This window comes from Hordeum vulgare, chromosome 2H (genome assembly GCF_904849725.1).
Source record: "Hordeum vulgare subsp. vulgare chromosome 2H, MorexV3_pseudomolecules_assembly, whole genome shotgun sequence".
Classification (NCBI taxonomy): domain Eukaryota; kingdom Viridiplantae; phylum Streptophyta; class Magnoliopsida; order Poales; family Poaceae; genus Hordeum; species Hordeum vulgare.
In genome coordinates this window covers 260560442-260576140 of record NC_058519.1, presented here as the reverse complement: position 1 = coordinate 260576140, position 15699 = coordinate 260560442, and the positions used below count along the sequence as shown (strand labels likewise).

General features: G+C 43.6%; 1 protein-coding gene across 4 annotated transcripts in view; it reads right to left on the bottom strand.

The window, feature by feature from the left end:
- Nucleotides 1-3740: 3740 nt before the first annotated feature.
- The window catches only part of LOC123426031 (ATP-dependent DNA helicase SRS2-like protein At4g25120), an 80431-nt gene continuing 68472 nt past the window's right edge, over nt 3741-15699 (bottom strand). The window contains exons 25-31 of one of the 4 annotated variants that reach the window (XM_045109813.1): nt 5513-5676; nt 5216-5309; nt 4878-4928; nt 4635-4697; nt 4504-4563; nt 4319-4381; nt 3741-4180 (exon numbers count right to left, since the gene is read on the bottom strand). In XM_045109813.1, coding sequence (XP_044965748.1) covers nt 4091-4180; nt 4319-4381; nt 4504-4563; nt 4635-4697; nt 4878-4928; nt 5216-5309; nt 5513-5676 — 585 coding nt within the window. In that variant the 3' untranslated portion in view covers nt 3741-4090. Of the gene's footprint in view, nt 4181-4318; nt 4382-4503; nt 4564-4634; nt 4721-4877; nt 4929-5215; nt 5310-5512; nt 5677-6871; nt 7782-15699 lie in introns of those variants that run through there. The other 3 variants (XM_045109814.1, XM_045109815.1, XM_045109816.1) reach the window with 3 other exon arrangements.

Genomic DNA, 15699 nt, shown 5'->3' with positions numbered 1-15699 from the left:
GATTTCCTATTTTAAAAGTTGGCACGCATTACCGAATTGACACTCAAGTCAAAATTCCTATGGCGGCAGTAGTATTTCACAACATAATCCGGATTCAGAGAGGTGATGAACAATGGCTAGATACACAACAAATGCAAATTGATCCTCTTCTATTTGTCACTCTTCCTGATGGAGATGACAGACCTTGACATGTGACTACATCCTCAAGCAATCAAAGGGACCTTGGTAATTCTATGAGATATGAAATTGCCAACTGGATGTGGGCGGACTATCAAAGAACTCTAATAGAAAGATCGTCACGGAGATCTGTTGGCTAATAATTTTAGTTTTTATTTCTATCAAAGTAATTTATTGTAATGATGTGGAATTTGAGATACAATATGACATTTGAGTTATGTTATTAGGATCGGTCTTATATATTAGCAACGTTTGAGTTATGTTAATGTTTCATTTCATATTACTTAATGCGATTTTGCATTTTCAGATTTTTATATTTCTTAATGTGATGTGGGATTTTCATTTTCTCATGTTGCTTAATGTGATCATATTCTTGTGTTGATTTATTGCTAAAGTTACATTGTCATAGGTTCAATATGACGCAAAATAGGGCTAAGTGGACAGCAAGATATGAGAAACGTCTTGTGGAGATACTTACAAAGTACAATCTATCTCATTACCGTGGCCAAAATGGCTGGACTACTGAAGGATGGAATCAAGTTGTCAAAGAATTGAATAATTTATATCCAGAGGCAAGGTTTACCAAGGATCAGGTCCAGGATAAGGAAGCTCAGTTGACGAAGCACTACAAAAATATCAAGTCCATAGTCAACCGCTCTGGAATATCGTGGAATGATGTTGCATGTGTGATTAACACAACACCTGAAAAATGAGAGGAGATCATTGCCATAAGTTTTTATTCCTTCTAACTACTGATCCCCTTGTAGTGCATGAACTTTTATGTGCCTATGCATGATCTCCTCAACCTTTCTATTGATTATATAGGAGGATTCAAAGCTCAAAATGTATGAAGGAAAGAGTTTCCCCTTGTATAAGGGATTGGGTGTGCTCTATGAAGGGCGCATTGCTCAAGGAAGACATTGTCTCACATCAAGGAAGCCTCCGATTGTCACAAAATCAGGTAGCAACTTTGGAGCAAAGGAGAAGGTGGTTGCCAGCACCAGCAAGAAAAATACAAGAGATCGAAGTGATGACATCATGAGGACTCCTTCGATAATTGACATCAATGATACTCCTGCATTGGATGATGTGGATGAAAGAGAAAACAGTGTCCGTGACAAGGAATAATTTGGCAGTGAAGATGCTGATGGAGATAAACCACAAATAACTGAATCAAGTGCCAAAGGAAGGAAACCGAAAAAACAGAAAAGTGCCACATATGTACAGCGCCTTGAAGATTCAATGATGGCGTATGTGAATTTCAAGAAAGAGCAAGCTACCAAGAAGGAGAAAGTGTCACAGCAAGGAAAACAACCCTCAATTACAGAATGCTTAGAGATCTTGAATGACATGGAAGATGTGCCCGAGGGGTGAATTTTTTTGCCTCTGATGTTTTCAAAGATGCAGAAAACCATGAGATTTTCCTGGGTTACAACTCAAGATTGCGGGGTATGTGGTTAAAGAAGGAAGTCAACAAGATCAGTCCTCAGCCTCCTCCTTGTAAGTCCCATAAATCTTGGTTTTCTGTATTTATTCTCCCCACTAAAGATAAGTTTGCAAGGCTTATTTGAGTGAGTATTCCTTTGCAGCTCGGTTTTCATCTTGCGATATTCCTTCAATCAATCTGGTGCTCTCATCATAGCTATTGTCCTTGCTCCCTCCCCTCCCAAAGATTCATTACAACATCTTGCTAGCTAGATCATCATCGTGTATATATTTTTTCTCCTTTTTCAAATACCTGCAAAATCTTTCGGACATAGATATATAGTTGCTTTAATATCAATTTTTGTTTGTTTGGTAATGGTCGTGCACCATTCATATAAAAAAGTGCTTACAGAGACATAAAGGGAGACTGATATGAGTTAATTTGGAGTATCCGCCATCCAATTAAAGGACGTAAAAAATAGCTAACATGTGTGTTTCTGATCACCACAGTCTACAGGTTTGGTAGTAAGAACACTATTAATATTGATAAAACCCAATAAAAGACGGGGTGAAAAATGCTTAAGTTTACACGTGTGTTGCCTGATCACCACAGTTTACAGGTTTCCTAGTAAAAAACTGCTAATAACAACAAATCCGACAAAAAAAAAGGTAACGTAATATGCCGAAGTCAGCTTAACAATCGTTCTGTTTTTTATAATGGCGTCCATGAGAACGTTTCCTCTGAAATGTTCAGAATGTAGGGGTGGTCTGCGGGTTTATTACGAGGAAATGCTTAGACTTTTTCGACGAAATGCTCTCTGAGTTAGAGCAGATATATTGGTCTGTATGTGCCATCGTGCCCATATATCAGACCCATGTGCATCTACATGTCAATCTGCGCGCCATTGGGGTCGCAGTCAATAACCTGATCTGATTCTGATCCGTCCATGTCGTCATTGTGGAAGTTTTTTTTTAAAGGAGGATATATTAATATGCCAAAGTTTCTTGTTCTTTTAGGCTACTATACTATGTTATGATAATTTGATTTGTTCAGTCCTTTTCTTTGTTTACATTACCTTTTCTAGCACACTTTTTTTACTTATTAATCAGACCATAAAATACATTCAGCCCTGTTCAGCACAGACAAACTAAGTCCAAATCCTCCATGTTACAGTGTGTGGTTTTAAATATACATTGATCACTTTGTTCAACTTAGAATTATGTTTCTGCATTGATCACTTTGTTTGGTTTGCTTTTATTTTTGTTAGATCTTTTATCCTCTCTGGATGATTGTTTTATTTTTTGCATCTACTGGATTTGGGGCAACAGAGCTTTTATCCTCTCTGGATGATTGTTTGGTTAGCTTTTATTTTTTGTTAGATCTTTCCCCCTCAAATTTGTTTGTTTGTTTGTTTTTAACACTGTCTCATTCCTCTTGTTTCTTTAGGAACATCATACACAAAGAAATCATGGATCTATATCTGTTGCAGTGTATGGCGATCATGACAAGCCTGCTCTTGTTACTTATCCAAATGTTGCTCTTGTTAGTTATCCAAATATTGCTCTTGTTACCTATCCAGATGCTCTTTACTAGCCTGATCAGATATGTCTTGTTTTTAAGGATTACTCTTCTGCCCTGAAGCTGCTTCACTGCTTGAACAATTGCCAAGGATTAATCTTCATGAAATAATTTATGTCTAAATGCACAATGATTGAACAATTGCCGACTCCTAACTTTGGTTATGTAGCAGCGAACGAGACAAGATAAGTATGCCTCAATAAATTTGTAATTTAAATTGTTGATTTTGAGCACTATAAATTATAGGAACTATCTTCAGGTGCTATTATATAAATAAAAAAATAGCTCATTTTATACAAAGTGCAGTCTGTGCTGTTTTCAAGTATGTATATGCCTATTTGAAAATTTGTGTTGTAAAAGTGCATTCTGTGTTGCTAAAATTTGTTGAAAGTTGATGCTTTTGAAAGCCTGAGCTGGGCTATGGCAGCCAGGTTAGAGGGGTGGAAGAAAAACAACATTCCAAGCGATGGCTGGGATGGAAATACAACCCTGTGGCATGTATTTAGTTGGAGACTGGTATAATACATGTGTAAAATGTTACAAGGATGACAGAAAAACAACATTCCAAACACAGCCTTAGAGATTATGTACACGAGTTCCGACCACTTGCATACAAGATTGAGTATATATAACCCTGATGTGCACAAGCACTGCCTGCACTTCACATATTATGTACATGAGCTACGAAGCATTGTGTCATCTAGTTTAACCGATCATCTACTATTGATATTTTTCATTATTTTACCCTCATGTGCCCGCCGGCACAAATGCTTAATTTAGCTTAGCCGATCACAGCTCTGTAAACAGAAAATTTTGAGGCTGCTAGTTTATCCGTTGGCTTCCTCTGCAACTTTAACTCAATAGTTCTCGCCCAAAAAAAAAACTTCAACTCAATTGATATTCAGCGGGTCACAGTGATTTATACTTCTCAATAAGATTGGACGCGTGGAGACGAGACGTGGGTGTTATGGTGCACCCCAGGCTCCGGAGGTAGGATATCTGTACAGAGGATATAGCTCCTTAAAATCAACATGGTATAAAACAATACGAGACGTACATTGATTGGGGAACATAATGGATCTTAGAGAGAACAACTAGACAAAAGCCAAAGGCAGGTATTATATGTATCTGACTGACCTGCTTAGGTGTAGGCTCTGAAGAACCCATGGAGTTCTCTATCCTCTGCTTCTGGAAATGTTCCTGAAAGTGAAAGAGAACCATCAAAGTAAGGATCTTCTCAATGTCAAAGTTAACATAACCAGCCTTGCTCGTATAAAAAGAAAATCCAACTTGTTTGCAACAGAGGATGATTCAGGACTTGCCTGTCTCTCTCTCATCAAATGGCTTCGCTTGTCGATAGGAATTTGTTCCCACTTGATAACCTGAGTCACGGCATTTAGTTAAGAATTTACCAGAGTTTGCTGCCAATAAACCAAACAGTGACTTAACTCACATATTCTGCGTAACCAAGCGCTTCATCGTCGCTTAACAATGACTTCAGCTTGCACAAGACATCCTGGAGAGCAACTTGCAGGTCAACTTCTCAGGGTAAAAGCTCTCATTGAAAAGAGCATGTAAAAAGCAAATATCATTGATTAGCTATGCAGCAAAACTGTAGGTGATGATCCAACCAGCATGAAAGTAATGACTGGGAACGATGGAGCTGCGAGATGGAAGGAGAAAAGGGTGAAGTCACCTTGCGCTTGTACCCTTTACCACGCAGGCGTTCATCGATCACAAATTTGATCTGAAAGGATAAAAACAGTGCCAATGATAAGGTTCAGAATGAGCATGTCGCCATTCTCAAATAGCAAAACTGTCATATGAAAAGACATAACATCAATTCTGCCTGCTGACAACACTAACTTCATTCAGTTCCCCAGAACACCAGCGTATTAATTGTGTGCATTATATTTTTCTTCTAAAAAATAAACAAGATGATATTTGCAGATTCCGTCACTGCTAATATAACTTTTCCGACAATTGGCATGTGTGGTGTGACACCTTTCTTATGTACACTTAAGAACTCAGTACCTTATCAAGCAGTCTCTTTGGAATTTGAAATGCCTGCTTCTTCGCCCAATGATGAAATATATGTGAGACTACTGCTCGATCATCAATTTCGAACCTGTACAAAGAATGAACTCAAAGAAGCAAGGAAACAAAAACAAGCAAACATGCAGTAGCATAGCAAAGTATGTACATTAGTATGTTTGCTAATATAACAGAAACCGTGCAGAAAAAAATAACATAGCATTCACCAATATTATTAGAAACAGAAAAGAAAAAAAAACTAAACAGGAAATGGAAAATCGAAATACAATGCTTTACCTCTTCAAGAAATCATTAGCAAGGCATGACTGCATCGGTTCAGGGTAAGGTGAAGTTTCATTCAGATTTGCAATAGGCTTTTCAGTTGACGTCTCTCCTTCAGCGTGATCAAATGAAATGTCTCCAGAAGGCTGCCCATGATATTTTATTGCAGCCCCCTCACCCTACAAGTTATCAAAACAAGAGAAAGAATAATGCTAAAATTCCACTGACATAATGATGGGTTACATGTATATACTGCCCCTATAAAAGCACGAAAGGACAGATCCAAATCACCATCTGGACGGTCTAATCACAAAATCTAAAGGTCTAAAACCTCCTAATGTTGAGCGTTAACGACGTCGAGCGCGCTAACGAAACGCTAATCCCATCGATCCAAACAACCCCGGTACCGCTTTGTCTCTCTCCCCACTCCGCACGATATCTGTGTGGCCGCTGCCAACTGTTCGAACGCGCCGGAGACGCCAACCGCCGCTTCTTCTCTTCCCTGTTAATCCTCTCAGCCGCACCCCGTCACACCCGCCGCTCGTCGATCCTCCGGACTCTGACGGAGCCTGAAAGCCATTAGGCTGGCGGAAGCAGTGTTAGGTAGTATTAGTATTGGTCTAGGAGTCCTATTAGGCTATGTTTCCTTTCCTTGTAACTCAAGTCATGTGTAATATATATATATATATGCCCCATGGGCTATGTAATAGAGATAAGTTGCTTTCATAACATGGCATTAGAGCCTACGTTTAGGTGTCCCGACATCACAACTCGTCCTTACAATCCACTAGTTTTTTTTTCTCGATCGGCCTGTTCTTCTCTAGTCGACCCCGTCTTTCGCCGTCGTTCCCCTATCTGGTGGGCCGCCGCTTCTCCACGACACGGGCACCCCTGTGAAAGCCGCATGGGCGCATCGACTGCTTGCCCAGCTGCTTCAGCGTGGGCACCTGCTACCAGCTCCTCTCTTTGTGCAGCCGTTATGCCGCGCTGCCCGTATGCGCATACCCAGGGGTTCCTGCTGCTATGCGGTGCTCCTCTTGGCCGCCACTGCCTCTGTCGGCACGTGCTGCATGCTCCCTTGGCCGCAGCGTGTGCTGCTCTGCTCTCGCACGTCCATCTGCGTGCTACTGCTGTTCCTGCTGCCCTTTGCTGCTTTGTGTCTTGCTACCTGCTGTGTTGGTTGCTCTACTGTGACTCCTCTTGTGACCTTCGCACATGATGATTATCTCTCCACATCAACTATTCTCATTGCCCGGTGATTTTCAACGGTGGTCGTTTCGTCAACTTCGTCTCACGCATGCACCTTCCTTCGGTGTTGTGTGCTCTTCCGCTGCCATTGCCTCTAGTCTACTATGTGTTTTCTAGTTTTCTTTGTTTTCCGCTGCGTTCACCAAGTCCGTTGATATTTTCTGTTTCTCATGTCATGCAAGTTCATCATACCTTTGTCCATTATCCTTCTCTGGTCCTGATTCTTTCTATACAACTTTTGTGGCCTACTTCCCCATATTGTTTTCAATAGGATTTTCTGGACTCTTTTTGCATTGTCGATATACGCCCATTGTGTCTTAGCCGCCGAGCTTCTTTTGCCGTCGTTTGCCACGGGCTATGATTTTCTACGCAATGCTTTATTCTCTTGATGTGCCATATTCCTTGGCAACCCATCTTCTTTTGATACTTCTCTTGTATGGTGTCTTCCTCTGATGTACCATCTCTTCGTTATTCCCTTTGGCTTGACTCGACAGGTTTTGAAGACTCATGTTACGACGACACTCTCAATACGCAGGTTTGGATTATCATTTTTTTCTAGTATTACACTTCTTCAAATGCAATGCTATTGCATACGCTTTGCATTTGAGAGGGGGCGTTAGGAAGTGTTAGTATTGGTCTAGGAATCATATTAGGCTATGTTTCCTTTCCTTGTACCAGTCATGTATAAAATATATAGGCCCCATGGGCTATGTAATAAAGATAAGGTGCTTACATAACAAGCAGCACGCCCCCCACACACGCCCCGATTCTCCGGACTCTGACGGACGCCGAAGCCGGAGGAAGCCACACGCCTACCTGGGGATTGCGACGGCCGTAGCCGCCGAAGGAAGCCGCCGCCCTCGAGCCCTGCCAACCAAGGGTTGCGCCAGCCCCCCGTCGATTTTCCGCTCGGCAGGGGGCCCGCACACCCCTGACGCCGGCCGGGAATGCCAACACAGACACCTTACTCCCTGGGGTTGCTGGCTGCTGCCGACGCCATCTGTGTGAAACATCTTGTTCTCTCTTTTCTCTTCATCTATACAAGATTCAGTTGCAATTCAGCACAATGTTCATCTATACCATATTCAGTACAAGCTTCAGTACAAACTGCATGAGTCTCAATTTCTTCAGAGAATAGCAATAACGGACCCTCTTCATCCCTCAAAGCCTCTTCTGATTCTGTCCATTTCTTCAGGGAATTCTAGGGGGCCGTGGACCTGTGGTTATCGTATATTGGTTCGCAGATTCTCCACCTGACAATAGCTCATCTCTTAGTTCTGTAATTTCTTAGATTTGATGGCCCTAAAAGTATGTGTATTAGGATTGAAGATGCATGAGGCATCCCTGGGGAATGGAGATGAATGAGGAAGTACAGAGATAGTGAGAGATGAAATCCGAACCTGGTAGATCATTATATATTTTGTTCATAAAATTGTGTTAGGAAATATGCAACTTGTATTTCCAGGAGGCCATAGGCCAGTATATATACATGTACAGGTGTGTAATATGCAGAAAACCCCTTATACAATAGGGTAAATACACAAGGTTACATGGCTACATATATAGTACTCAAACACCCCCCCCCCCCCCTCAACTCATGATGGATTAACAACACTGAGTTTGGAGAGATAGAAGCCATGCTATGCTCTAGTCTGGGCCTTCGTCAGAAAATCTGCCAACTGTAACTCGGAAAGCACATACTGAAGAGCAATAACCTGACCTTGCACACCTGCACGCACATAGAAAGCATCAACACCAATATGCTTGGTGAGCTCATGCTTCACAAGATCGCGTGCAATGCTAATAGCACCTGTACGGTCTCATAAGAGCAGAGTAGGTGTAGTGACAGAAACACCAAAATTCTAAAGTAACCACCGTAACCAAGTCACCTCTGTCGTCAAAAGAGCCATAGCTCGCATCTCAGCCTCTGCACTCAAACGGGAAACTGCGGTATGTTTCTTCGTCTTCCAGGCAAATGAGAGAACTACCAAGAAAAACACAATAAGCAGAAAGTGAACGGCGATCTGAAGGATCACTAGCCCACGTAGCATCCGAATAGGCCTAAAGCTGTAAAGAACTGGAGCGAGGAAAGAATAGACGGTGAGAGATCGTGCCCCGAAGATATCGGAGAACACGAAGGAGGTGACTAGTGAACCGAGGTGGGGGCGGAGACAAACTGACTCAAACTAACTCACAATATGAATCGGATAAGAGATATTCGGACGAGTGACAGCCAGATAGACAAAACTGCCAACAAGATGACGATAACGCGTCGGGTCAGGCAGGGGGTCACCATCAGTATCACGGAGGTGAACATTGAGCTCTATGGGAGTCTTAACAATGCGCTCGTCAGTAAGAGCAGCACAAGCAAGAAGATCCTGGATATACTTTTCCTGGGATATAAAAAAGACATCAGAGGTAGAAGAGACTTCAATCGCAAGAAAGTAGCGAAGAGGTCCAAGATCGAACATCAGAAACTACTCACTAAGACGGGCCTTTACAAAGGCAATATACTCGGGGTCGTCACAAGTGATGATCATGTCATCAACATAGAGAAGAAGAAGAGTCCGACCATGAGGAGAAAGGTGGACAAACAATGCCGGATCATGAACACATGCTGAAAAACCAGCGGCAGTCACCACAGAGCAAAACGTCCAAACCAGGCGCGGGGGGCTTCCTTAAGGCCATAGAAAGAGCGACGAAGACGCCATACCATGCCATCAGGTACAGAATACCCAGGTGGTGGTTGCATGTACACCTCCTCACGCAGCTCAGCATTAAGAAAGGCATTCTTAACATCATGCTGAGATACGGACCAGTGGCGTGCAGAGGCCATGGCAAAAATGTACGAATAGTGGTCATATGGGCCACAGGAGCAAAAGTCTCGTCGTAATCATGACCATGCTCCTGCTGAAAGCCACGAGCCACAAGACGAGCTTTGTAACGCTCAAGAGAACCATCGGAGCGAGTCTTAACCTTGTAGACCCACTTACAAGTGATGGCACGGACACCGGGAGGAAGAGAAACAAGATCCCATGTACCAGTGCGTTCAAGAGCAGCAATCTCCTCTGCCATCGCAAACTGCCATTCAGGATGAACAACAGCCTCACGATAAAAAGTCGGCTCAAGAACAGCTGCACCAGCGGTGGAAAATCCAAGGCGATCAACAGGCGGACGAGGACGAGGACGCAAGCCATAGGTAGGCTGAGACGAGGAGGACGACACATCTGCAGAGGCATCCACATTACATGAACGATGAGTGAAATACTAAGGAAAAGATGGAAGAATACAAGGAGGAATCGCCAAGGTAGAATCAGGGGGTGGAGACAAAGAAGTCACCGGAGATGAAGGTGCAGAATCCGATGACATGCTAGGTGAGGAGACTGTAGGAGATGGTGGCGGCAAATCGGCAAGAGATGGAGAGGCAGGGGTAGCAAAACGAATAGACAAAGGCTCGATGGGGGTGATAGATGTGTCAAGAAAAGTGAGAAAAGAGATATCCTCCACTGAAAAAGTCGAGGAAGATGGGCACGGGTAGAAGGGACGAGACTCATCAAAAGTCACATCCCGAGAAATACGCATCCGACGACCGATAGGATCCCAACAATGGTAGCCCTTATGCTCATCACTATAGCCTAAGAAGACATACTCAACAGACTGAGCGGTCAGTTTGGTGCGTTCGCGAGGGGCAAGAAGAACATAGCAAACACAACCAAACAAACGAAGCGTGAATAATCGGGAGAACGATCAAAAAGACGCTCGAAAGGAACACCACCTTGCAAAGCAGTGGACGACTAAAGATTAATGAGATAGGTGGAAGTGGAGACAACCTCGGCCCAAAAGTGAGGCGGAAGAGAGGCAGCGATCATCATCGCACGAGCCGTCTCAAGAAGGTGACGATGCTTGCGCTCAGCCACGCCATTCTGAGCATGAGCACCAGGACGAGAAAACTGAGCAAGGGTACCCTGCTCATCAAGAAATTCACACAACATCTTGGAGATATACTCTCCAGCAGAGTTAGCACGAAACACTCGAATAGGCGAAGAGAACTGAGTGTGAACCATGGCAGCAAAACGCTTATAGATAGATAAGACCTCACTACGAGAGGACATGAAATATATCCACGTATGTCGAGACAAATCATCTATAAAGATAATATAGTAGCGATGGCATCGAAGAAAAAGGGAGCTGGACCCCAAACATCAGAGTGAACAGGGTCAAAAGGACGCTGAGACACAGTCTTGCTATGAGGATAAGGTAACTGAACCTGTTTACCAAGTCGACAACCCTGACAGTCTAAAGACACACCGCCAGAGACGGATCCAAGAAGACCACGCCGAACTAAGGGTGAGAGACGAGAGCCACATAAGTGACCAAGCCGATGATGCCACTGCTGAAAAGAGCTGGTAGACAAGGCAGCAGAGGTGGAGAGACTAGCAGTTGTGGCAGAGGATGGAAGGTGAAGCCAGTCAAGCTCCCAGAGACCCTGAGAGTCACGGTGCCGGGGGCCAGCACCAAGAAGAGCACCAGTGTAACGGTCCAGAACTGAACATGAGTCAAAGTCAAGAATGACCCTGCAACCAGAGTCAACAATCTGACCACCAGAAATGAGCTGCATGGTAAGCCGAGGAACATGAGCAATATCGGGAACATGAAAAGATGCAGTGCTAAGAGTGCCTTGGCCAGTAACCGGGAGAGAAGTACCATCAACATTAAGAACATGAACAGGAGAATCGAGAGGTCGCGTAGATGACAGGGTTGATGAATCATGAGTCATATGAAAAGATGCTCCAGAGGGGATGTACCTGCTTGTGTAGAAGGTGGTCTCACAATGCTAGAAGAGTCCGTAGCAGAACCAACAGACCATGTCGATGAAGAATCGGAAGATGGAGCTATCAGGCATCAAAATTGCCCAATCTCGGGCTCAGTCAGGGGCGCAAGGGCGCAACTGAAGATGTCGATGTAGACGCACCCGACAATAGAGAGTCGGAGGCAATCAGCAGGGCGCAAAGTCGCGCAATCTCGTCCTCGGTGAAGTACACAGCTGAAGTAGTGGCACGAGGAGAGAAGCGACCACCACCACCTGTGGAAGCCGCTAAAGATGGTTGTGTAGCATGATCAGTATCGTCAGCAAAGGCCGATGGAGAAGACGAGTCCGTGTGCAGACAAGCACCAAGCGCCAAGGTAAGACGCATGGACGAAGTGCAGTCCATGGAGTCATAGGCACCAGGACAATCGGCGAAAGTCGCGAGAGGTGTCGGGGAAGAGCGACATGCACCGATGAAAGTCGTGAGAGGAGTCGGTGTAGAGCGACAATCACCATATGTGTAGCTCGTAGGAGGTGCAGCAGAAGAGCTACCAGCACAGCCGTCGGGAGTCACCGGGAAGCAAGAGACTGCAACGTTGCGTGCTGGTGTAGACATTTTTTCTTTTTTCTTTTTTTTTTCAAAGAAACTAAAAGCAGACCAGGACCAAGCCTCGATCTGGCAGAAATACCTGCTCGTGCGCGCAGGGCTGGAGGCTGCTCGATCTGGAGGCTGATCGAACGCACGCACGTGGGCAGGGCTGGAGGCTGCTCGATCAGTAGCAAAACAACTGGACCCGTTGACCGGGGCGTTCCTGCGTGAGACGGAGCCGGAGAGCAGCGATCTGATCCAGAGGCGACCAATAGCAGCGGCCGACGGCAGGAAGCAGCGGCCGGCGGCGGCTCTATCCAGAGGCGTGCCCGACGGGATCCAAGGATGGCCGACTCAATTGGAAGCAAACAGGTGTTGCAGTCGACTTGATCTAGAGTCCTTGAAGCTGGCGGATCATGTGTCCTTCGATCTGAATTGATTCGTGGATGGGAGGTCGTGGACGAGCGGAATAAGCAGCGGCAGGTGATGCGACCTTCGGGAGAACGCGGCGCCAGGGTTCTACGGAGCAAGGTTGACCTGCGGTGGAGAAGGCACCGGAGAGCAGCACCGTCCAGAGAAGAAAGACGGCGGCTGCGTGGACGGAAGATTGGATCGAGAGCACGAGTTGCGCGTGCTAATAAAAAACCCTAAGGCTCTAATACCATGTTAGGAAATATGCAACTTGTATTTCCAGGAGGCCATAGGCCAGTATATATACATGTACAGGTGTGTAATATGCAGAAAACCCCTTATACAATAGGGTAAATACGAAAAGTTACATGGCTACATATATAGTACTCTAACAAATTGTATATCTCCCTTTCTGATCTTTTTTGTTTCTAATTTGGTGGGAAGGGATCCTGGTCCAAGAAAGATGTTATGAAGTGGTATGTCAAACCAAAAGCTAACGCTTCCATTCAAATTGTGCAGTTTGGAAGGTATTACAAATTAAGTACAAACTATTGACTTCAGACTATCCCTTTTTAGCCTTGGATTATCGAGTTTGCCTTCTTTTAATTATTTTGTCCCTTTACATACATGGTTTCATTACCAAAATCAGGGAGGAGCTTGGTGGTGGAGGGATCAAGGAGGAGTACAGCTGGTGGAGAGTTAGAACAGTGTCGGTCATTGTTTTGACGTGCTCTGCCTTCAGGTCCTCTCCCGGCGATGTCATGCACCACCAAGAACCCCTCATTCGCTCATCGCCATTGTTGGGTTTGTTTAGCTTTTTGCATGATAATTGTTTGATTACTTATACATGGAGTATTAGGTTGCGTTTTCTGCAAAGATGTTGATATGAAAGCCTTTTTCTGGTACATGTGGTTCATTGTGCTTTTAAGATCTTATAAAGACTTCTAGCATTTTATCCTCATGATTAACCAACTATTGAGGAGTCGTGCATATCTTTATAAAAAAAAATTGGATTACATTCATGATTCAGATGTTGTTCTACCATGTTCTATTATATGCATCAAACGTTGACTAGCACCGTCTTCACTACTTCCACCTATCCCTTTTGTTACCTTCTCCAGGTTAGGTTGATCCCCAATTCTCTCTTCCAGTTTATCCCCACATTATTCTTGGGCAATTGTTAAGTTAGTGGTTGTGCTTTGCTCTAAGTTCTTATAAGGTTACACGATGTGGGTTCATTTAGTCGGCGAGGTGGATTCAAGAAACAAGTATCTAATCCATTCATTTACATCATTGCTTAGAAAATTGTCCTAGCCAACCTGAATTCCCACCAAACATTTAGATATTGCAGTGCTGTCTCCTGAGGTACATAATCATCTAGCATGGTTCCTTTCCTTAATCTCTGTGTGGTTCATTACTCGATTTTCCTACTGAAAGATCTTATAGTCATGGTCATATTATGCTTTTCGCAGCCACCAAAACTGGAAATAACAGCAAGAAATTTTGGTGACCTTGAGTGCTTCCTACCATGGTGTGGAATCTTATTGTTATATTTCTATAAAACTCTATCCCATTGGATTTGAGAAATAGACTCCCGCATAGCCGTCAGCACCCTCTCTGCTGCAATCCAGCGACGACTGATCAGTTCGTGTCCTGCATCAGCTACTCGGCATCCCTAGAAATTTTGTAACCCAGCTTAGGGAGCAGAAAAGCTGAATGTGTATTGTGATTTTTAGGAGACTTTCTCATCGGCTATGCATGTATTGTCTTCATGTGTTGTTTGTTTCCTCTCATAAGTTAAATAGTATATTGCTGTTGTATTTTTATTAAGAAGTGGGTATGACAGAGTAGCCAAGTAGTTAATCATTTGTCTTGTCTTGGAAGAAATACATGTACTATGTTTATATGATTGAGCCAGTCCCTAACTTGTAGTTGAATTCAACATGGTTTGTTAGATACTATATTTTCTGAAAAGGTGTCAGACAAAGAATTTGATTTGTTTTGTTAAGCTAGCTCCCTTACATGTGTAATTTATGTCATCTCACGCCATCACAGTCTCTGTTTCGTTAAATGAGGTGATACTGTTGCCCAAAACGGCGTGACCAGCATCATGAGTCAGTGCGTCATTTAGTTTGCCAAAGTGCAGGGAGTTCGCACCTTAAACATCATGTTTCGTTAACCTGAGTTAGAGAAGCAAAAAGAGAAACTTAAATAGCTTGGTGCAAAACTGCAAATGTGCTCACAGAAAGAAGAATGTCACCTGTATTTCACACCGTATCGTCAGTCTTCTGTCTACTTGCCAATCCATTCATGCCATATACTCATTTGCCGTAATTTCAATGTTTTGCATCTTAATTTATTTGCATAATTTTCTACCATCTATTGGAAAAATAGACGGGCACGGATAATGTGAAAGGCACTGCCGCCCTGTTCCTGGGCTCAGTTCCGCCCTCATTGATCTGAAAGTGGATGTCCTCCAGGTTAGTCTGTCTGATGCCCCGCAATGTTCAACGAATTGCTTCTAAGAGGGGAGGCTGTCATTTGTCTTACAGGGATGGGATGGGAGAAACAGATAAGGACAGGCAATTTCTGCGGGAGCAGCAGTAGACCTTGCACCTGGACACCCTCCCCTTCTCCCAAGTAACATCACTGAATCCCATGCTCTACAAAAATTTGGACTTTTTTTGGGAACTTCATCTGATTTTCGGTCGCTCTTGGGAGTTTTTGTTCACTACCCTGAATCCAATCATGTTAGTGTGTGGGATTTTCAGTAGAAGAGTAGCTTCAGAGATGGCTCTTCTTGGCGCCGCTATCTCTTGTGTGGATGTCCTTGTCGTGCCCATGTCAGTGCAAGACACAATGCATGAGACTAATGTTATCGGGTACTCCACATTGACTGGTTATTAACTGCTATGTCTTTTCGTTTATTCCTAAACAAATGGGACATTAGAAAGTGTGCTGTCTAAATTTGGCTCATGCCATACAAAAAATTATTTAGATTTTTTCTCCAGAAAAGAGAGTATTCAAATTGGTTAGGTAGAAACATATTATTAAATTTATCTGGTTTATTTTTGTTTCTTTCAGGCTTCAATCTTGAAACAAATTGTTCAAAGAAAGAAAGATTCACATTGAGATCAATCTTGAAAC